At 36.1% G+C, this 12,692-nt stretch overlaps 1 protein-coding gene across 3 annotated transcripts in view; it reads right to left on the bottom strand.

Moving 5' to 3' along the window:
• Positions 1-12,692, bottom strand: part of UBR3 (ubiquitin protein ligase E3 component n-recognin 3) — a 116,262-nt gene that overhangs the window by 70,535 nt on the left and 33,035 nt on the right. For 2 of the 3 annotated variants that reach the window (XM_074910887.1, XM_074910890.1), the window contains 10 exons: positions 9,388-9,567; positions 8,486-8,619; positions 6,482-6,568; positions 5,857-5,922; positions 5,681-5,770; positions 4,710-4,838; positions 4,573-4,625; positions 3,789-3,922; positions 3,238-3,322; positions 1,741-1,883 (listed from right to left, as the gene is read on the bottom strand). In XM_074910887.1, coding sequence (XP_074766988.1) covers positions 1,741-1,883; positions 3,238-3,322; positions 3,789-3,922; positions 4,573-4,625; positions 4,710-4,838; positions 5,681-5,770; positions 5,857-5,922; positions 6,482-6,568; positions 8,486-8,619; positions 9,388-9,567 — 1,101 coding nt within the window. Of the gene's footprint in view, positions 1-1,740; positions 1,884-3,236; positions 3,323-3,788; positions 3,923-4,572; positions 4,626-4,709; positions 4,839-5,680; positions 5,771-5,856; positions 5,923-6,481; positions 6,569-8,485; positions 8,620-9,387; positions 9,568-12,692 lie in introns of all 3 variants that reach the window. The other variant, XM_074910889.1, reaches the window with a different exon arrangement.

Genomic DNA, 12,692 nt, shown 5'->3' with positions numbered 1-12,692 from the left:
GATCTCAACGTGACTTGCTTAAACTGTGACAGGCCACAAACTACAATTCTTATAAGCAACTGGAATCTCACCACTCTGAGACCCTATAAAGTCTTATAAAGATTATAAGCACTTAAGAGGCTATAGTACATGAGAAAACCATGCTGACTTCTATTCCTGCAGAAGCTTTTTCAGTTTTTTATTACTTTAAGAAAAAGGGATTCTGCACAGTGTTACAAATTACTTCAGTATTCACTGTTATAGATGAGATACTCAAATCTTTAAGATAAACAAAATCACAGAATCACCTAGGTTGAAAAAGACCTTGAAGATCACCTAGTCCAACCCTTAACCTAACATTGACAGTTCTGAACTACACCATATCCCTAAGTGCTATGTCAACAATCTATACCAGAGGTAAACTACGTTAAAAAAAACCCAAAACACAAAAAAACCCAATCCATTATAATCTAGCATCAGATTACCTAAAGTGTTATAATTAAAAATACTGTAATCCATCTTTATTTTAACTTCACACTGTGTTATGAAAAGACTAGTATGTCACAAGTTCCAGAAACCAGACATGGAAACCAGGAAATGCAGTTTACATAACATTAAAATGAAGTTATTTTAAATACATAGGTGTTAAGATGCTTAATTACCAGAACGAATCAATTCCAAAACTCTGGTTTCACAAAATTACTTCACTGGCTGTTAATTTGTATAAAGGAACTTCAGTGACTTATCAACCTCCCAGTACAAAAACTGGCAAACAAGTTACTACAGTATTAGTTCCTACTTTAACAACAACCACCAAAAAATTCACAGAAGAACACAGCCCAAAACCAAATGGTTTCAAAACTGGCAGACCCCAACCCTGACAGTTCTCAAGGGAGGTATATGGGGGAAGAAGGAGTTAACACCTCTTCAGCTGTGCTTGAGCTGAAGCACAACCATAGCACATGGAGTATTTCAAATTCCTACAGGCTTATCTGCTCAGTGGCAGGAAACAGTAATGGAACACTGAGTTCTTAAATTCTTCCTCTCCTTTGATATACCAACACTGTGTGGAGTCCAATTTAGATGACAAGCTGGTCAGGGCAAGAAACTTGTAATTTTTGCACTGTATGCATTGTAGAATTATAGAAAAATATTTTACAATCAGTCTAGCCTGAACTTTATTCTTAGACCCTCACTGTTGACTGGAAAAAATGTTACAGGCTACTAAGACAGTTAAGCAATATAAAAGAAAGAATTATGCATCATGGTATCTTTAATAATCAAAACGTGAAGAAGTTCAAAGAAAGTATCTTTGCATCTGACACTTCACTAGTGCCAAAAGTTCTAAACTCTACTGAACACACATCAGATTTTTAAAAAAATCACTTTAATGATTAAGCATCCAGATCAGTGAAATACAAGTAAGAATTCTTCAGTTATGTTTTCCCCTTGCTTTCCAAGGATACCTGATTAATATGAGAAGCTCATTTTCACTCTAGATGAAAATGCATTTATTAAAAATCTTTAGCAATGCTCTTAAATATAAGCAACAGACAATAATGAAAAAGTCAAACAATTTTTATGGGGTTTTAGTGGTGGTGGTTTGGGGTCGAGTTTTTGGCAGGGGGGAGGGTGGGGTGGAGTGGAGTTTCTATCACTATTTCATGGGTTGGATGGTTTGTTGGGGCTTTTTTTAAGAAAAAGCCTCTGGTTAAGCATCTTACCACTGAATATGTTATAAGGAGACACCAATTACCATACCTTTAGGCGTATACATTCCTTGTTGCATGGAACCTCCAGGTTCAAAAACAGGAGCTTTAAAATCAGCAACTGCTGATAAGACTGATTCAAAGCTTAAGCTTCCTGGAATAATACCACTTTTCGGATTGGGGTTTTCTGGAATGTAATGTTTGTGTTAAGGAAAGTAAAGTTAACTTAGTTGCAGGACACAGCATTTTACTTCCTTCTTGACATTTTCAGAGGCTACATTTTGGCAGTGCTCTGTGTTTACCACAAGAGGTCTGTACACTCCAGCTGCTATGGAACAATAATATCGCTTAAGTGGAATCAAAGCCTCCTAGCCAGGACATTAAACTTTTTAAAGCAAGCCAACTGATACATGCTTGGCTTGAGAGAAATTTTATTTGAGAAATGAGAAATAAAAACTACTATCTGTAGTGTATGTAAAGATTTAGTACTTGCCTTTATTTACTAATACTGCCTCTCCTCATAAACTGTAAATGCAAAATATTCTTGCTAAGTGCAGAAAAAGCAGTAACTAGCTTGGGATCCACACACAGTAAGTAATTCTCCATCTTGGATTCTCTGTTTCTCATTTTTGGTACCGATACGTAATTGACCTACTGACATTACCCCAAATCACAAGTAGCAATGACAAATACAGAAATTTCTGCTTAGTGATAAGTGATTGCTTGCATAAATGATTAACTTACTTTACACAGTTAAATGATTCACTTATTTTACATACTTAAAGTGACTGAATTACTAGGTTACATTGTAATAATTAATAATTCTTATTACATATTTGTAACTCACAATCTCCTCCTTTCGTATCTTTATAAACTCCTAATATTTTTGCTCAATGCCTACCCCTGGATTGCAAGCTCTTTTGGGTGATCACCACAAGCTGTCTGATTTGCCTACACAGCTTAATACGCTGATAGCAGTAAAACCAGCATATTTGTATTCAGTTGTTTGGGGACATGAACCATATCACTGTGCAAAGACTTCCTAGAGTTTGCTATTCTTCAGGACACTTTCCCCCATAACACATGCATTTCACAGCACCAGTCAGAACTGCTATTATTTGAATTTCCAGCTGTTGATAGCAAAAGCCAATACAGCATAGAATGGCTTCTTCTTATACTGGCATATAATCAAAGGCTCAAATTTAGACAAAGGTGACGCTTGGCTAAACTTTCTACAACATCCCTGGAAAACAGACTTTTCACCTCACACCTGAAAGACTTTTGTAGTGTTAAAAAAATAACAAAAAGTCAGTTAAGCATTTTGTATCAAAACTAATTTAATTTAAAACTATTACAAAGTACTGCATATTTTGTGAGAATAAACAAAGCTGGAGCAAATGCCTTTGTGATAAGTATATGCAAACACACCTTTACACAATTTGTTGTAATTACATAAACTGAAAACATGTTCAAACTCCAAAATCCCACTACTATCCAGGTACCTGTCATTCCCATTCACGCGTATAAGTTAATATATTCCAAGGATATGAGATCCAATAGTGAACTGTGTGTCCTGTCATTCATACAGAGTTGGGCTACCATTTCTGCTCTGAGGATCTCATCATCTGTCATTCCTAGAACAACAGAATTTAAAAAGCCGTTAAAATACCATGCTTTTAAAACACACATTCAGCATACTTTTGTCACTAAAAACAAGTTAAACTTGATACAAACATTAAGTAATGATACAATGCTATAAAACAGAGCAAAAAGGGGGGGGCGGGGTAGGGCACACAAATGTTATGAGATACAATCTCAATCAGAAAAGACAGGTACACACTAAAAGTGCTGCCTTTCTGGAAAAGATATAGAATCTTAATGAGATCACATACACAAGTCAGGCACTTCCGTTAAAGCTATTTTTCTCCATTTCTACGTATTACTATGAATTAAAATTCACTAACTGGTGAAAATGAAACCAAGCTTTGAATGCTTTAAGTTACTATATGACTAATCAGCTTTGTTACCTACTAAACATTGAATATAAATGAACAGACATGTTATTTACATACAAGTACTCCCAAAGGCAGTGATTCTTACCTAAATGTAAACGAAGACTTAACAGAAGGACCAAAAACGTTAAGGCTCCTTCCAACATGGACCTTTCGTGCTCTGAATCAAGAACTGTATTTTGGTGTTGTGATGCCATCGTTAACAGGTCTACCACCTTAAATCTACATAGCAAAGAGTAAAGTCAGAAACATCATTTTCCAACATTAAAACACCAATGTGTAGTGTACTGATAAACTCAAGATAGCATTCACAAGAACCCAAAATGAATACAAAATTAAACGCATATAATGCAGTAATATGCAAACATACATAAAAATCTTCTTAAATTTGGATTTTTATTTAACTACATATGGAATGTGCTACAGTGATATTTACTCCACATGAAAACACCTTACATTTATGAACATATAAAAAGCTAATGCCAATTAAACTGTTTTCAAGCCTTGATTTTATTCTATCCAGAAAAGCAGATATCCTTTCTGTGTGTCTTGCTATTGCAGTTTTATTTATCTACTTCTTCAGGCTACCGTATCCTGAAAGCTTGCATATGATCATTTGCAAAACTTAAAAAAACCTGAAGATGCTCAGAATATGAATGTCTGAAGATTCACAAGCACTGTAATTCAAAAGCCAATCCTGTATAGAATCAAGGATATATCTTGAGATACCTATTCCAGTTGAATAGGTGTTAGTTTTGGCTTAGCAGTGTTGTACCACTGAAGATGTATATCAGATATGTGCCTCTCACATGGCATAAATTAGTCAACAGTTAGCACAACGCAGAACAAGAGCATTCATCTTTTAACCCTACCTTTCAAAAACGGATGAAATAAAATAATCTGGGTCCAGCCTAGAAGCACAGACCTGTGGAAATAGAATAAATTCATATGATTCAGTAGTTAGTTGGTAAACAAGCACTGGTTTGGCTTCTCAGAAAACATAACTTACTTGCAGGAGATAAATGTCAGGATCAATCATTGAATTGCAGAAGTGAGACTGTACATAAGTCATGGCCTGTCCTTTAATTTGAAGGCCATTTCTAACCCACATGTTGCTGTGAATTTCAGAAAGACTTGCCTGTTCAGGGGAAAAAAAAAATAAAATTACAAACATCTCAGGGATATTCAGCTATCCAGTTCAACATTAGCAGACCATCAATACCTTACCACACATACAGATACATACACACTACACATTTAAATAAGTACTAACAGTATATTTCTCTATACTTCTAGCGAGTAAGGGATGAAAGGGAACCACAGCAAGTTTATGAAACAGATACCATACTTCCATATGAGAGCATATTTCAGACAATGAAAGTGAATGAAATGATTTATCTATGTATTTATTAAAATATTGAAAAGTACTCCAAAGGTGAAGGCATCATGGTTAAAATGAAGTTAGATACAAAAGCAGTGATTACAAATACTGTTCACTATCACTTACATACAAATAAATACTAATTTGTAAATAAAGAAAATGTTGCAGGATGCACCCATTCTTGAACTCATTCCCAATTTAAAATATGAAATTTTCAGATTCGGGTTTCTTCTCAACTTGTGCTCCATTGGTAGCTATTCCACGAACATGCAATTCCATGTTTTCAAAGGGCTGATTCCTCCTACCCTTTTGAAAGTGCTATAGTGAATATTATTCTCATATTTCTCAGAGTATAATTAATGCCACATATTTTAATTTTGGAAATAGGAAGGAAAAAAAAAGAGTTTATCCTAACTACTCAGTACATTCTAGTTATTATTGTCACATATTGCTTATTTTCATATTCCACAATTAAGACATACTCCCCCTTGTTAAATACTTCTGAAATATTTAGATGACTGGGGTTAAAAGAATCAGACAGTAACTTTTTTTTGTTGTATATCTCTATATCTGCATCAAAATCCTAAGTCTGCCCATACCTGAATCTGAAGTGGGTGAATCATTAGTTTCATCAGCATCTCCTGATCTGGCAAGATAGTATCCAGATCTAGTTCTTGGCATTTGACAGCCTAGAAACAAAGCAAGCACACACTGTACTAACAATCACACTCAACAGGGAATTTCCATCTTCTGTATGACTAAAACATGTGCTTACCTTACTTAAAAACATGGCAAAGTAACGGTGCAGTGGCAAATGAAAAGTAACTTGGTTAGGAGCTGGCTGAAAGTAAAACAAAGGTATTTTAATATCATAAATTTAAAAAAGCAAACCTACAAATGTCTTTGTCACACCCACAAAGAACCGTATCTTGCATGTCTTCATTCGATGGATTTAATTTCCACTAACTTGTTACTTCATTCCTCTGCACTTTCCCATGATTCAGACTGCTGTAGTTAATCTCTTACTAAACCTCCAGTAGCTAATGACACTCGGAATTGATTGAAAGTCTCACTTGCTAAGGTGGTAAAGCTGCTCCCCGCTACCATATCAGAAGAGGACATCAGCGAACAGTTAACGGCACTGCTTTTAAGACTCACACAGTTTAAGATTGCACCAGCAAATCTAAATCATCAGGAGTCTGCAAATAAAGGATCTTAGGACTTAACATTCCAACTATTAACTACAAACTCCAATTTCAGCAAGGCGATCCTTTTTTCAATCAGTACCTACAACAATGAATTAACGGGGGTGGGGGGTGTGGCTGGAGGGTAAGTGTATCACCTTTGAAGTTTAATCAGATTTTCACAGTACTTCGCTTAAATTCACTACAGGTATTTACCTCATCTACAAAGTTGATAGCATCAAACCAGTCCTGAAGTGCTTCAAGGCAGTATCTGACAACATTTCGTGTGTATTCCTGTGTTTCCTGCAGTAACAGAAACCAGTGTACTACAAGAGCCAACACAGTTTTAAATGTCACTGTTTTCCTACTACAAATAAATATTATTATTCAATAATATTGTTACAGCACATAATTTATACCTTTATCACATGGAAATTAGAAAGTATTAGGATGGTTTAATTGTTACTCTAAAGATGATAATTTAAATGGTGAGAATTAAGGTACCTTCAGAATGGTCAGCTGGTCCTAGTACCTACTGTTGTTTAATTTAGCTATTTACCAAAAATTTAGAGATGGAAGCATTAAAAAAAAAAAAAAAAAAAGTCTTTCCATGCAATCAAAAGGAATGGCTAATGTCCTCTTTAAAGTTTTAGCTTTGGAAACGTCCTTATAGTTTGCTAACACAATTCACCTGAAATGCAATTATAACACAACACTGCATAATTTTAAGAATAAGCAAACCTTGTTATGATTTTATGATATAACTCTATAAAAATGCCCTAAAACTATAATTTATTTCAGATTAAATCATGCATTTCAAGACTAGAGCTGTACATTGCCCTCCAGGAGCAAAGCAGTGATACATAAAGGAGGGAAGCTAAACCAAATTGCTCTGTGATCAACGGAACTAAAGCCTCATTTCTTAACAGACTTTTCCTTTAATCTTCCCTTCCCCCTAAACACAAATTCCAGACCTGCCTCACACTCTTAGGACATCTGTGGAAAAGCTAGCAGCACTTTGGCCAGCCCGAAGCTGTGCAAGTGGTGACTGGCTCTGACACCTTTTCTCACCAGGAAACACAACAGCCCACCCTCACCCTGCTGCTCCACCCTCTACAGTGGCCAGGCTCCGCTGCCTTTCCCTCTCCTGTGGGACACAAGCTGGAAGCACTTCTCACCCATCATGTTTCACTAAACAAGTACAACAACTAAGCTATGAGATTTCTAGAACTCTTTCAGATTTGTTGAGGATGACTAAAGAGCTCAAACATGGGTGTGAAAATATGACTGATAACGCCAACAGGCAGAGCAAGGAATCATACAGGCCTTTAACAAAAGGCAGACCTTTGCATCCCTAAACTAAAAAGAAAGGAATACTTCAAAAAGCCTTAAGTGGTAATTCAGTTTTTAAAATATAATTTAGATTCATAAATTGATATATTAATAACGTATCAGTATCATTTACATCACAACTGCCTAATTTAAACCTTTAAAATTGCAGGGTATGCTCACTCACATTTTTTCAGTGCCACAGTTCAATTCAGGTATTACTGTCTTGTGGACGCTATTACATAACTGAACAAGCTAATTTCAAAGATAAGTATTTATTTCATAAAAAATAACCCACAAAAAGTTTTTTTCACATGTTAAGTATTTCTATAAACTGATGGATTTAAATTCTACTATAACTTAATATAATCTACAGTCTAGCAAATATTAACAACTCTTTGCTTTAGTTAGGAGCCCATGAGGTATCAGAACCTAAGAGGTTTTCACCTCAAGTTGTCAGGAAAACAACACAGAATCATAAATTACTCCATTCCCCATCATAATGAAGTGTCTATTTGCAGACACAATCAACATTACAATCACATGAGGGACAACATATGTATCTCCTTTCCCACAGAATGATTCAGAGACATTTATCAAGTTCTTCATCAGATTAGAAATTAATCCATATGAATAGTCATATGGAATGACTGTACACATCCTGAACTTGTAGTCCCAGTTCTGGAGACAATAAATTAGATAAAAGCATGATTCCTATACTCACTACACACAGAATCCAAGTTCATCACAATTTCATGTATTTGGTAGACAAAACCAGCAAAACCCAAGTCCTTTCAAACACAAAACAGACAGATCTTTCAGATTTGAAAACTCTAGAAAAAAATCAGGAATAAACCCAAGAATAACAACTGAGAAAACATTTAGTCTTACCCTAACTTTGCAGTGTGACAGAAGACCCCACATTGGCTGGGCACAGGCTTCCAGCTCAGCAGCAAAGGCAGCATAGTATGTCTGCGATTCAAACTCCACATGCTCATTTAATTCTCGTTTATTTAAATTCATACCTTCAAATATTTAAGCAGAGTTAAGACAATCAAATACTAAACTAAGTGCAATGCAGTACTTTTAGTGTTATGCATTCACACACCTATTAAAACAAAAAGCACAAAGTGTAACAATGTATCTTATCTAGCAGTGGAATAATAAATAAAGTACCAGAACAGTCAAAGTTTGAATGGAAATAAAGCAGAAAGGAACAATATCTCTAGGTTGACTAGTAACTGCAGTCCTGCTGTTCAGGTGACATTAACATGGACAGAAGGCCTTCTACTTTAAACCTCACTTAGTCAGTGAGAACATTTGGATGGAAAAGATTTGGTCCTCTTTCTAGGCAGAACATTTATTAGTATTGGAAAGTTCACAAAATTTAAAGATTTTCTTAAATAATAGTTTCTTCACAGCAACACTTTAGAAAGAGATGCAGACTTATCAGATTAATTTACCCAATATTTAAATTTAGAACTTCACCAGTAAAACACTTCTAGCACAAGTTATGATCTGTACTTTAAATACAACCTGAGAATTTTGGCACCATGAATCTCAGTTAAGTGTGATGCAATTGCTCTTCAACTAGTCCACACAAGACAAAGATCCCTTAGATCATTTTCAAATCTACTTGTTTTCTAGAATATACTGTTCTCTTCCAGGAATACAAACTTACAAGACTATTAACGAATTAAATATTTACATACAGCAGGGTAAGGATTTTGCTACTGCAAACATTAAGCTGTCTTAACATCCTTGGATTAGTACCGATTATAAAATTCACGTACCTTGAAAGAATGATACAAAATTCATCCATGTCACCAAAAGACCATGATCTTCCAAAAATTTCTTTGCCACACTTTGGTGTGAGAGTATGTTTATAAAATCACTAACCAGGGGCCAGTATGTATTATTCTTCAGTAGTGCTTCCCCACAATTCACCACAACATGTAAACTATTTTCTTCATCTGGATTTAAAAAAGAAAAAAAAAAGTTTAAGAAGTATTATTTTTTCTCCTTGTAATTTTTAAATAAAGTTACAAGATAATGCAAAAATAAAAATTAGTGTTTACTGTAATATCGTGAACGCACACAGAGAGAAAACTGCAGAAAAAAACAACAGCTATTTTGTGGTACCTGAGGCTGTTTTCTCATCACAGACTCATCAACATAGATCCCACTCAATAGGAGACAAATACTTTGAACAATATTGCAATCTCTGAAAAGTGGTGCATTAGTAAAACCATCATAGTTATGCCTTTTTTTAATATTCTTGAGAAGTATAAAAAGACCAAACAATAAAATTTCTATTATGAACATTTGAAATCTACTTTGAATTCAACACACTTCTAGTGAGCAAGCTACCTTACAGCATGCAAACAGGAATCTGCTGATCAAAACCTACACTGGCATGTTGAGTCCGAGAAGGACAGCAGAGAAAAGCATTTCCACTCTGAATCTGGTACAGAGAGAGGGTTTAGGCAGCCTTCCTGAGACTAAGGCTGGAGAAGGTTCCTAAAAGAATGGGAGAAGAAATCGAGGTGGATGGGTGGGGGTGGGTGTAGGGGGGGTGTGTGTGTGTGTGTGTGTGAAGTCTCCTCCCTATATCACAGAAGTACATTCTCTACAGCTTTCAAATAAATCACTTTATTAGATTTTTATAAGAGGAACCCCTGGAAAGACCAGAAGGGAAACAGGATTGGTCCTAGATTCATGATCCAAGGGGAATACCTTCTATCACTCATCTGTCAGTTGCCATTCTAGTTCAAATGAACAGGAGAAAGAAAACCTTGCATCTGATGATCAGCCTCATGGATGGCTCCTGTCCATTTCAAATGCACTGAAGGACCCTTGTAGTCATCCTTTACACAGTGAAAGGGTTATAAACAGTACAGCACAGACACAGCTAAAAAAAACACGGGTATTAAGAGACTCCAGTGTTCATTTGATAAGGCATGCTAATCTGGAGTGATTCCCTTTGTTATATATGTAAACTTTTTTCCTCCCCTTTGTTGTAACTACTGAAGAAAATACTTCTTTTCTTTTTCCTCTGAGGTTGTTTATTTTGTGGATTTATTGGTACCAGGAAAAAAAAAAAATACTTTCTTGCCTGTTATATCAACAGGTCCTCTAACTGGAAGTCATACAATGTTTTGATCTTGACAAGTTGTATTTCCCAAGAACACAGCACAGTCAGAAAAATGAATCAGATTTCATCCTGAAAAATATGCTGCTTGAGTTGCACACAACTATGAACAGATACCTTCTTGATGCCATAAGTTATATAGAGCTCCATTTCTTAAGACTGACTCCTATCTATTACACTGAAGCACCAGAAGGAACAGAAAGCCATAAGTGCTCTGCGGAGCTTCTCAAACTTCTCTGCCACAGTTGATCAAATACTCTTTAATCTCTCTCTTGTTATGTGGTACATCTGCAATGAAAGGAAACTAGGTCTTGTTGCTCAGCTCCCTGGTTCGCATGTGCTCACACAGCCTATGCAAGAACGGGGTAACATTTCAGCTGGCTCTGCCTGAAGCCACTTGAAGAACTCTGCAAAGAGCCAGCAGTCACATGTTGCTGATTCTCTGCCCCAGTATAGGTCAGACAAATCCAGAGTTACTTCCAAATGGCAGTGGCACTGCCTCTTATACAGAGTACTCTACAAGCCAGTGTTAGCGCGAGGTCAGCTGAAGGAAAGAGTTGGTGTGGAGTTTTGGGGGTTTTGTTTGTTTCCTTGTTTCTGGGGTTTTTTTGATTTTAAAGGTTGAACCTTTACTAAAACTTTCTCCTTGAGGTATATATTCTTCTCCAATGAAAAGTTCAGTAGGAGGAAAGTGCTGATAGAAAGAGCAGAGGGACATAAATCTTCCTAGGGAGACAGTTGATCATCTGCACCCATATTTCTTCTCCTCCTCCTCCTTTCATACCATGTGTGAGAGAGACAAGCCGAACTAGTAACACTTTAGAAGATGGTATCCACAGACCTCTGTTTCAGGAACATAGTTTGTGACTTGGCATCCACAAGCAACCTTAATGAACTCTGTACTTTCCACAAGTGTCAGCTGTCCAAAAGACAATTAGGATCTGTGAGCAATGCAAACGTGCCCTAGCAGATAAAATTCCTGCTTCACATTCTCCTTGCTCCTCTCCAACATGTTTTCTCTATCTGTCCATTGGCTGGATTTGTAAACTTTGTCTCATTCAGATACCAAACAATCTACTTGTTTGCACTAGCTGCACAAACAGAATTCTTCTCAGTTTATCTCACAAGCACAGATTTCTAACAGACTTCTCACTGTTTCCATCATCACAAGAGATACCTTGAACTGAACACAAATACAAGCCCACAGCACTGCAAAAGACCACCAATAAGAATATGAGGAGAAAAAATCCAATAAAGTATTTTATTAACATTTTTCTCTGCTCATATATAAAGACGTGAGGAGGAAACATTGTGAAAATATTGAAAAGCACTGGACAGATTCCATAGTGGAGTCTTAAAGAAGACAAATCATTGGTGCTGGGGGAAGGAAACGGGTAACTTCAGGTCTTGGGATAGCTGCTCCAGGGGTTAAGTCTTTTCTCACAAATCTATGACAAATATATCTGATGTTATTCAACTTACCAGCTCCATCTTACGTAAGTAATTACCAGGAAATTTCTTCAGAGACTGTCTAATCACAGTCAAAGCCTTTTTCTGTTTTGCTGCAAATTCTGATACATTACAGATCCTTACCACTATGCTAGCAACATCCCATACTGACCAACATGTGAAAACAACTACTTAAAAATAGTTTTACATGACATTCCACCAATATGGCATTAGTTTAGCAAAAGTCACTTGATGTATAAACTGTTAAAGATTCAATATTTTTCTTTGAATTCTGTAAACCAATCTATGTAGGGAAACAAAAAATTTCTCACGTTGAAGTGCAGCTGAATGAGAGCACTTTTTATAGCTAGATGACTGAGGATTTCTCATTTCAGTACAGTCATTCTGTATTAGTTTATACGTGAGTGGACTCAGAGACAAAGGATACAATACGTCAGAAAAGAAAAATTACAATTTTATGCAGAAGTTGACAGTACT

This window comes from Athene noctua, chromosome 7, assembly GCF_965140245.1.
Source record: "Athene noctua chromosome 7, bAthNoc1.hap1.1, whole genome shotgun sequence".
NCBI classification, from domain to species: Eukaryota; Metazoa; Chordata; class Aves; order Strigiformes; family Strigidae; genus Athene; species Athene noctua.
Note: the sequence above shows the minus strand (reverse complement) of the source record. Positions and strands in the feature narration are given on the sequence as shown.